This window comes from Delphinus delphis, chromosome 6, assembly GCF_949987515.2.
Source record: "Delphinus delphis chromosome 6, mDelDel1.2, whole genome shotgun sequence".
In the NCBI taxonomy this organism is placed as follows: Eukaryota; Metazoa; Chordata; class Mammalia; order Artiodactyla; family Delphinidae; genus Delphinus; species Delphinus delphis.
The window spans coordinates 91,548,307-91,558,829 of NC_082688.1; the positions used below are offsets into that span (position 1 = coordinate 91,548,307).

The window sequence follows — 10,523 nt, forward strand, 5'->3', positions numbered from 1 at the left end:
TATATGATGAAATTCAACATACAAACATCACACATCTGTGTATCAAAGTGAATGGGAAAAAGTTAGATCAGATACTGATAAAGAGGAAGTGGACAACATGGATAATAGATGTGAAAAATTAGCTAAAATGTAGCACAGAAAAGAAACGGTCAGAAATTATGAATGAGAAGTTTATGGACCTAGAGTCTGCTGGTGGCTTGATTTTGGACTTTGCAGCCTCCAGAACTGTGAGAAATAAGCCTCTGTTGTTTAAGCCACCCAGTCTGTGGTAGTTTTTTATAGTCCCTTGAGCTAAGACATATTTTGGTACCAAGAAGTAGCAAACATCTAAATATGTGAAAGTGGCCTTGGAATTGGATAGTAGGTAAAGGCTGAAAGAGATTTGAAGTGCATGCTAAAAAAAAGCTGAGATCACCATAAATGCCTTTCAGCCCTTACCTATTAAAAGTGATTCTGGCGATGGCTCAGAAAGAAAAGAGGCACACTGGAGAGAAAATCTCCATCTTTGTAGAGAATACAGAAATAATCATGAACAGATAGAAATATGGACGTTAAAGGCTATTCTGGTGAGGTCTCAAACAGAAATGAGGAACACGTTATTAGAAATTGGAGGAGAGGCAATTCTTATTATAAAGTGGCAAAGAACTCGACTGAACTCTGTTTTAGTGTTTTTTGGAAGGTAGACCTTGTGAGTGATTAAACTGAATATTCATCTGAGGAGATCTCTGAACAAAGTTTGGAAGAAGTAGCTTGGTTCCTCATCACCGCTCACAGTAAAACACATCAGGAGAGAGAGAAATTGAAGACCAAATTGTTAAGGAAAATGAAATCAGAACTTAGAGATTTAGAAACTTCTCAGCCTATCCATATTTGAAAGTGAGAAAACTTGTTCTGAAGAAAACTCGAAGGGTGTAGCAGGTGTGCTATTAATTTAATTAGTCATCTCAGCAGAGGCCAGGAATAGAGAAGGATTAAACCAGCAGGGACACTGCCAGTTTGAACTAGCAGGGGACAGAGAAAGCCAGGCAGAATGAGGGAAGGCTGTCAGAATTCTTGGATTCTACAGAATGGGAGACTAGAGCAATTCGGCTGTGAATGTGTACTCCTCTTGAAGAAAAGGGAAGAAAGACCCCAAAGGTGATTCCGAGGTCATCGGGTCTGTCAATCCCACCACAGGCCCAGGGGGCCTCAGTTTAAAAATGTGATATTGTCGCCCTCACAGAGAGTCATGGTGTAGCTGGAGGCCCTACAGAGAGCTGCAGTGTGGGTGGCACCCTACAAAGCGGAAAGAGTGGGGCTGCCCCACTGAGCTGTGGGGATGATGTTTCCACCCCAGCGGGACTGGGGGGCAAAGCATCAAACCAAAGAGGATTACTCTTATACCTTAAGATCTAATGGGATTGGCCTTGCTAGGCTTTGGACTTGCTTAGAAACTGTCACCCCTTCCTTCTTTCCTATTTCTTCCTTTTCGAGTAGGGATGTCTATTATATGCCAGTCCCACCATCGTATTTGGAAACACTTAACTTGTCTTGGTCACAGATTTACAACTACAGAGGAATTTTGCCTCAGGATGAATACTACCTCCAGTCTCACCCATATATGATTTAGATGGTGTTTAGCTCAGACTTTGGACTTTAAATTTTACAGTTGATGTTGGAATGAGTTAAGGCTTTTGAGGCTGTTGGGATAGAATGAATGTATTTTGTATACAATAAGGAAATGAATTTTGGGTACCAGGGGCAGAATGCTATGGACGTATATCCCCCCCACCAATTCTTATGTTGAAGCCCTAAACTTCAATGTATTTGGGGATAGGGCCTTTGGGAGGTAATTAGGTCATGGGAATGGAGCTTTCATAATGGGTGTAGTGCCCTTAGAAGAAAAGACACAAGAGAGATCCCTCTTTCTCTCTGCCACGTGAGGACACAGTAAGACAACCATCTGAAAAGTAGGAAGAGAGCTCTCACCAGGAACTGAATATGGCACCTTGATCTTGGCCTTCCAACCTTCAGAACTGTTAAGAAATTACATCTGTTTTTCAAGCCACCAGGTCTATGGCATTTTGTTATAGCCGTCCAAGCTGATGAAGACATAGAGAATATATATAAGATGGTCTAATATACATATATCCAGGGTTCTAGAAGTAGAGACAGGAGAGAATGAGTAGAAGTAACATTTGAAAAAGATAATATTATGTTCTGGATGAGATGAAGAATGTGTATTATCAGTTAGTGAAGCAAAATAGATTACATGGAGGATAAATTTTTTTAACCTGAAACTAATCACGTGTCAAGAAACTGGAGAACACAAAAGAAAATCTTAAAAAAAACAATTAGCAAAGAAACTGATCACCCACCATGAAACAGTGTACTGATGGCATAATTTGAAAAAACAGTAACAAAAACCATATTCGATGGAATAAATATTCAAAGTTCTGAAAGGAAAAACTTTTCCTCTGGAACTGATTACCCTGTCACATTATAATTTATAAAAGTTCACCAACAAGGGAACTGATAAATTATTTTTAATGTATGCATACAATGCAAAATTATAAATAATTAAAAAATTAAAGAACATCTAATATATCAATTTTTCTTAAAGTAAGAATGTTAAAAGAAGCCAAAGGCAATATGATTTACATGACATGATATATAACCAAAAATATTATTATTATACATAATTTTGATTATCTACAGCTGTGCTGAAAGCATAAACATTTTTATAAGATGGATATATACCAAGTTCTTGATGGTGGCTATCTTTCTCATTGTTGGTGAGAGTGTAAAATGGGACAATACTTATGGAAAACAATATGATGTTTCCTCAAAAAATTAAAAATATAACTACCATGTGATCCAGCAGTCCCACTTCTGGATTTGTATTCAAAAGAATTCAAAGCAGGATCTCAAACAGATATTTCCTCACCCACATTCATCATAACATTATCCAAAATACCCAAGATGTAAAGAAACCCAAATGTCCATCAACAGATGAATGGATAATGGGGTCTATAAATACAGTGAAATATGTCCTTCCTTGAAATAAAAGGAAACCATGTCTCATGCTACAACATGGATAAACCTCTAAGACATTATGCTAAGTGAACTAATCCACTCATAAAAGGACATGTCATAGCCACTCACATGAAGTATCTAGAGTAGTTAAAATCATAGAAACATACAAAGGTGATTGTCAAGATCTCAGGGAGGAGGAGGGAGAATTAGGGAGTCTCTGCTGTCCCAACCCCGCCTGGGTCCTGGGGAAGGAATCAGAACTCAGAAGCAGGAGAAGAGGCTTTGGCTAGCAGGGAAGGGGGGGTGAGGCCCCGGGCGGGTTCACAAAGGATCAGAGCATCTGAGTGCATTAGGAGGAAGGAGCTTCAGAGGTGGGCCAGCACAGGCCATGACGGGGGCTGAGCAGACTGGGGGGGGACAGTTCGGGGAGACAGCAGGGGTCTGCTCCCTGCCCCTCATTGTTTGCTTGTCTCACCCTTATGAGCGGGTCATTTCCCCTGCTCTGATGATTTGAAGTCTCTGCCGGCACCCACAGGACGATGACTGAGGCCTTCACACTCCTCTGCACGGATCCCAGCTCCTACCCAGATCTGGGGCCACAGACACCTCTTCCCCAACCCTGTCTGCCCCTGTGAGCAAGCTGTTCTTGTGAAATGCGGTCATAGTTTGTTAGGAGGAACTGTTTTATATGGGAATACAAATCAGTGTTGATGCCAATACACACACATGTCCAGCCATGGGTGGAAAGGGAAGGGACAGTAGTTCTGGGGTGTCTCTGCACACCCATAGGCCCCTGAGGCCAGTCTCCACAGCCACAGCCAGATGGGTCCTCCTCCCTCAGTTGAATGAGATGCTGCTGCACAGAAATCCCACAAGTTCCACAAAGGGGCCCAACTGTCATTACCCTTATACACACGTTTTACGGGTGCTCCATGAATTTCCCCGCACCCATTCCCCTTGTTGCATCCTCATTGGGATTAAGAGGTAGCTGTGTCCACCACTCTCCACATTGCAATAATCCCAGTGGGACTAGAGGATGCTCCCGCTACGACGAGGCAGACAGTCCTGTCCCCATGGCCAAGACTTTTCCTCTCTGGTCACTCCACCCACACAGGAAACCCTGGATAAGCGGAGGGTCATCCCAGCGTCGTCACCTGGCCACTTCAGGGAAGCAGAGAGAAGCTCCATAATGACAAGGGCTGTCTCCAGGCTCCATCCTAGAAACTGGTGAGTGTCCAGAGGGCTGAAAGGCACAAAAGCAGCTCTGCCTCCCCAGAAGGTTCAGTGCAGAAGATGGTACAGAGGCCCCAGAAGGCCCCTAGCCAAGCAGGCTTTAGAGAAGGGGATGATGAGGGGGTCCCTGGGGAAAGTGAGAGCTGTGGGTTCCCAGGGCCAGCCTGAGGAGTCCTTGTCTATGTGGAGGAAAGGTTTGGCCACCTGTAGATCCAGAGCTCCTGTGACCGCCCTCATCCTTCCTTCCTCTCTGGATCAGCTCCCCTCTGTGGAGCAGCTCAACATGAACAAGATGACCGTGGCCTGAGAGCATTTCCCACCAAAACTATCTTTATTCACAATTTATATACATCACTCCAAAGGTCCTGCTCCCACCCACACCTGGCCACACCCACCTCTCCCACCTCCCTAACCTCCCACAATCCCGCTCCCTCCCCCCACCCTGGTGGTCCTGCCCTCCCTCCCTTCCCCCCACATCATCTAGGATCAGCACTGGGATGACAGGGAGCCCCTAGGCTCCCCTGGGAGCCACCCTGGAAGGCCGGCCCAGCTGTTCCCTACTGGCTGCAGTGCTGCTTCTCCTCTTCCTACTCTTCTCTGTGACACACGGGTCACGCTTTCTCTTTCTTGGCTGTGAGGGGAGAGCCGGCCCCAGAGCCAAGACTGGCCTCCCAGACACCCGGAGGCCAGCCCCGGGGATGGGCAGCTTCTCAGCAGTGGCTGGGTGTCCAAACAGAGCCTGCTTCCTCGACTTGGGAGCGGCTGGTGGAGCTGGGCTGAGGCCTCTTCTCTGAGGGGAGGGGGCATGGGGAGCACTCTGGGCCCCCCAACCTCCAGGGGAGGCCAGGCCTGAGGCATGGGCAGGACTCTGGGACACCCAGCAGAGAGCCGAAGAGGAAGGCCAGGCTGGGGAGCTCCTCCTCGTCCTCACCGGACCCGTCCCTGGGCCCTCGGGCCTCCCGAACAGGAGAGGCCTCTCTGAGCATAGACGCATCCCTGGGTCCCCGTAGAGGGCCAGCGTGCCTTTGACCCTGGGGAGGGGATGGAGAGACCTCCTGACGTCCTCGAGAGGAAACAAAGTCTTTGGGCCTGCACAGGCCAGTGTCTCTTTGGATGAGCCTATGAGGAGCCTCAGAATCAATCTCTGGTGGGCAGGCTTCATCACTGACCCCTAGATGGGGGTCTTGGTCGTGCCTCTGGGCACCTTGGCCAGCGTCGGACTCAGAAGGACTTGAGCCCATTCCGGGTGCACTGTGACTCGGGGCTGCCCGCACACCCTCATCCTCTTTCAAGGCCAGGAGTTGTTTCTGCATCAGCTGGTAGGAGGGAGGAGGACAGTGACGGACAGTGACTCCAGGACTCGAATCCAAATACAGACACTGTGTCATTCCTGCCATCCTCCTGCAACTTATTCCCAGCTTTGTGCCCTTCCCTCCCCTCCCGGCTCCCCATCCTCTCCTTCCTTTCACCCTGCACTGCACCCACCCCAGAACAGGCACTTCCCCATGCCAGACCTCTCAGGCAGGGGAGGAATGGACAGCACCAGGTGACCCTCCTGTTCTGGGGCCCTACCTCTCCCCTGTTCACTGGGGTCCCTCCGTGCCCTGGTCTTCCTGGGTGTCCCTTGTGTCCCCTGTTCTACCGGGGATCCCTCCCTCCTCTGGCCCCCCTGGGACATCTGGGTTCCCCTGTCCCCTGGATCACCTGGGGTCCCCCTCCTGTGGGGTCCCCTGGCTCCCTGAGTGTCCCTGTCCCTCCTCTGGCTCACTTCTTCGGGAGTGAGCCCTTCCTCCTGCTCCAGCTCCTCCACTAGGTCCAAGAGATCCAGCTGTGGGTCTGGGGAAAGCAATTCTGCCAGGAATCGAGGGTGAATGACTGCCTCCACCTCGGACAGAAAGAAGAGGCTGTGAGCATCCTTGGCCAGGAGTGGCCTGTGAGACAAGAAGACCCAGATGGAAAGTGAAAAGCAGAGACCCACCCCACTCTCCTCCACAAGGCAGGGATGGTCAGCACACACACAAACACACACACACGCACATACACACACAAACATGCACATACACAGTCACACACAAAAGAGCACATATACAGAGGCACATACACAGACACACAAAGGCATACACACAAAGAGACACAAACATGTACACACATACATCTGCGTAAACCTCCCCTAACACCTGGTTCAGGAACAAGGAGCTGAGCTTAAGTCCCAACAGCCTGAGCAGAGCCCAGATCTTGGGTGCTGAGTGTTCCATGCCCTGGCATCTTGTAGACCCCAGGCTCCATGCCTATCCTACCTTGGTGACAAAGTCCTCCTGGGAACACAGCTTGTCAATGTAGCTCAAGAGGCCCGGGTCCGAGTAGGTGCCATCCTCTTCCTGCTTCAGCTCATTTCCGTCCTCTCCACCTTCTGCATCTGACTCGCCTGTGGCTGAGTGGACGGGCCCCACCAGCGCCTCTGTGATGTCCATATACCCCCTCACAGCCTCAGGGGGAATCTCCTTGGGTGCCTTGGGCTCTGGGGGCCGCTGGGACCTGTGTGGCTTTGGGCGGGAGGGCTGGGCCCTGGGGCTGGACATCCTGGGAACACAGGCTGAGACAGAGCAGGAGGAAGGGAAGGAAGGTGAGGGACTCCCGGTCCACCTCCTGACCACCAAGCGCACGTTGGTGAGGGCATTGTTTGGGGGACATTGATGTGGGTGTGGGGGGGGTCAGGACCACCTGAAGCCTCATGCACTGTTGGAGAGGGGAGGTAAGGGGGCATCTAAGAGAGTCACAAGTAAGGAAGTGGGGAACCTCCAATTTTCTAGGGGTCTGCCCATCAAGCCCACTTCCTAGGCAGACTTTTTGTGGGGTCCTTTGACAGGGAGGTGTGAGAGGAGTTACAAAACTGACCAAGTCAATACCCCATAGTGACAAAGGGCAGCTGAGACCCCATGCCCCCACCTCCCGCCTCGGTGGCTGTTTTGGTTGAAAGACCAATGCCCCTGTCTTGAAGGAAAAGGATCCACGTGGGGACAGTAGCCAACCCTAGGCCCCTGTTACCTGTGCCTTCAACTCCAGTGGGAACCTGGGTGCCTGGCTGAAGGCCCACTTTCGGGGCTGGGGGCCCCCGAGGATCCAGCTTCGGTGGGGCTGGAGGAGGCAGGTCCTGCGCACACTGCATCCACTACAACTTCTGAATCTGCATCTCCTCCTTGGCCTCAAATTCCATGAACCTGGGGGGTGACGGAGGCATAGGCCACCCTGAGGAAAAGGCCTGGGTTCTGGAGCCCAACAAAGGCAGCCAAGAATGAGGGATTGGGAGAGGATGTGCCTTGAGGCTGTCAAGGCCCTGTGAGGTGCTGTCCACAGCAGAGAGCTGCTCTGGAACTGATACAAGATCTGGGACCCTTCCTGCCTCACCAGCACTGGAGGCCATTCAACAGCATAGACCCAGGTCGCTTAATTGAACCAGGTCAACGGGACACGTGGCTGACCCAGGGGGCACCCTCCTCATGCCCCCCGACCCCATCCAGAACCACATGAAGGGCTGATAGCCAGAGGCTGGAACAGGCATGTGTTCCCTACAGGGGTCCTTGCCCGAATCCAGAACCCTGGGCTGGGACTGAGAGTCCTGGAACATAGACCTGGAGACAGGGCCCAGGAGAGGCTGGGCAACGTGGATGCTGAGCTCAGAGGAGAGGCCTTCCTTTCCTCTGAGAGGCGCTCGTTTGTTTGGTTTTGTTTCTTAAACCAAGGGGATTACCATGGAGCAAACACTGGAAGGGCCGTTGACCCTTGGGTTGATGACAGCTGGCTTTCCCAGCCTCTTCAGGGATGCCAGGGTACCCACTCAGGCCACTTTTCATGAGGAGAGGGGGTCCCAAATCTATGTCAGTGGCCGCCAGCCACCCACCACTAAAGAAGCAGCAGGCTGGCGGGTGGAGCTCTTTCCCCGGCCCAGCCCATATGGCCGGAGTTGGACCCCTACTGGACTCACAGCTTCACCCTGTGCCGTCCTGAGACCTTCATATCAAGGCAAGGGTAGGTCAAAATCAGGGGAGGGCAGAGCTCCTGGTGGAGGAAGGACAGAAGACCCAAACTCTCAAGGTGAGGGAGGGGTTTCTGGAGGACAGTAGGGCCTCTGGGCTGCGGGGCCCCTGTTCTGGGTGACAGCCCTCCTCCTTTGTCCTCTCTGATGAACACCCCCATGGCCAGACCCTGCCCTTACCCACTCGCCTCACCCTCCATGCAGCCCCTGGGCCCAGGACGCTGACTCACTTTTCTGCTATCTTGTAGTAGATCATCCGGTCAAAGTTGCTTCTGCACTGCCATTCCTGTACAGCCCTGCACAGTGCCTCCTCCAGCGTCATGGTGGGCTTCAAGCGGGCCAGGGATCGAAGCACTGGGCTGTAAGCCCTCGGGGTCAGTCTCCGTGCCCAGCCCAGCCCCCACCTGCCTGACCCCACTGGCCAATGTGGACCACACATCACTCAACGCAGCATGACTGAGCAACAGGAGGGTGAGAGGCAGGTATCTGCGAGGGCAAAGACAAGCCTTCCCGGCTACTGCTGTCACCGCCTCACACTCACTCGAGGATGACCATCCACTCCCAGGCTACAGCTGGGACACTGTGCCTTGGGGAGCTCTTTTCCTCTTCAAGGTTGCCTTTTCATAATAAAAATCACTATCATCAATAAGGTGTGGCATGTGCCAGGCCATCTATGAAGCTAACACTTCATAGATTAGCCCAAGGAGTTTTCTGCCCAGTCCTCTGAGTGAAGTTTGATTGTCCCCTTTTTACGAGGGACCGGAGGTTTAGGATGGAAATGCCTGCCAGGCTCACAACTCTAGTGGGAGAGAGCCCACACCCTTAGGAGAGCTCTACCATCACCCTGTTCCTAGTGGAATTCTCCACAACAACGAAGTCGAGGCGTGCATTAAGCGCTCTCCTGGGCCCCGCACTCCTCCCCCTCCTCCGAAGTGACCTCCCCCGGCCATGTACATCAAGTCCTGTACGAAAGGAGATCGCACCACGGGAGAGTGCGGCATTCACTCCTTGGCTCCTCACCTTACACCACGACCCTCTCTGACTGCAAGTCTTCAGTCCATATTACCATGAGAATCATGGAAGAGCAAGTTGGCTAGACTCTCAGGGTGGTGGGGTCAGTTGAGATGAGGCACATTTCAGTCATGATGTCATGGACTGGCAGGCTCACCCACATGACCGACAATGTGCCTTCTCATAGCATGGACATCGCCCTCAGACCTTGCTTCCAGTATCCCTAGAAATCTAACCTGCGAGTCCATCCCCAGGTCCTCTTTATCTAAAAGCTCCGATAAGCTCATGACCCCCTGAGCGTTCACTCACATGAGAAAGCAGGAAAGAGCTTCTGCATCAGGACTCTGGGGAAGGTGTCTCCAGGCCAGTGGTTTGAGGCGCTGCCAACGTCGGAAGTTACTGTACACGCTCTGGGGGTTAGAGCAGTCACTGTGCGAGGCGTAGGACTGGTTGGTGGCCAGGCTGCCCTGCCTGGAAGTGCCATGTGGCCAAGGCCCATAGTTCACTGGGCGAATGATAGGGGCCAGCTGGGCAGCTAGTGGTGGAGCTTGAGGAGGAAAGCCTGGGGTCCAGCCTCCCTTGCCAGCCTGAGTAACTCCAACAGCTGGAGCAGTCACAATGGTCTCCATCACAGGGGTTGCTAAGAATACGGATGCAGGACATGCAGCACTCCCGCTGAGGGCCCCTGGAGTACTCCAGGTGAGGGGGCCTTGAGTAACGATAAAGGTCTGAGTCTGGGGGGCCTCCACTGGACTCCCTTGTGACCTGACTTGGACAGTGAGGTTGCAAGCCCCAGGGGCACTGGGTCCACGGCCACCATTAGCCACCAAAGGCATCGTGGGGAATCAACCTGTCATCCTTGCTGCCATCCTTTCTCCATAGCCAGGGCAATTCCTCTTGATCCACCTCCAATGACCTCTCCTCCACAGTGCAGTCTCAGGTTTCTTCAGGCTCCCTAGTCTCCCCAGCTGAAATGTGCTTGTGTTCAGTGCTCTCTTCTCCCTCTACTTCAGTCCAACTATGTGCCCACAGTGAAGTGTCACATGTGAACCCGAAGGATGTGAGAGATGGCAGGGTCTCTGAAAACACACCCCCAACCTATAGGCTTACCTTCTTCTGAAGCCATCCTGCAGGCTTGGGCACGGACTACTGCTGCCTGGTAGCCTCAATGAGAAAAGTCAAGACCAGGACCCAGAGAGTGACCTGCTTCAGCAGTTGCTCAGGATCCAAG

The 10,523-nt window shown here is 51.7% G+C and overlaps 1 protein-coding gene across 1 annotated transcript; it reads right to left on the reverse strand.

Annotated features, from left to right (window-relative positions):
- Nucleotides 1-4,759: 4,759 nt before the first annotated feature.
- LOC132427710 (NUT family member 2G-like) lies at nt 4,760-10,134 on the reverse strand (the record flags this gene model as incomplete). Its single annotated transcript, XM_060015367.1, is given in 7 exon segments — nt 4,760-5,279; nt 5,368-5,564; nt 6,017-6,133; nt 6,546-6,841; nt 7,294-7,466; nt 8,512-8,640; nt 9,602-10,134. Coding segments are annotated over 7 exon segments (1,965 nt in total), but the record flags the coding sequence as incomplete, so codon positions are not given.
- Nucleotides 10,135-10,523: the final 389 nt, after the last annotated feature.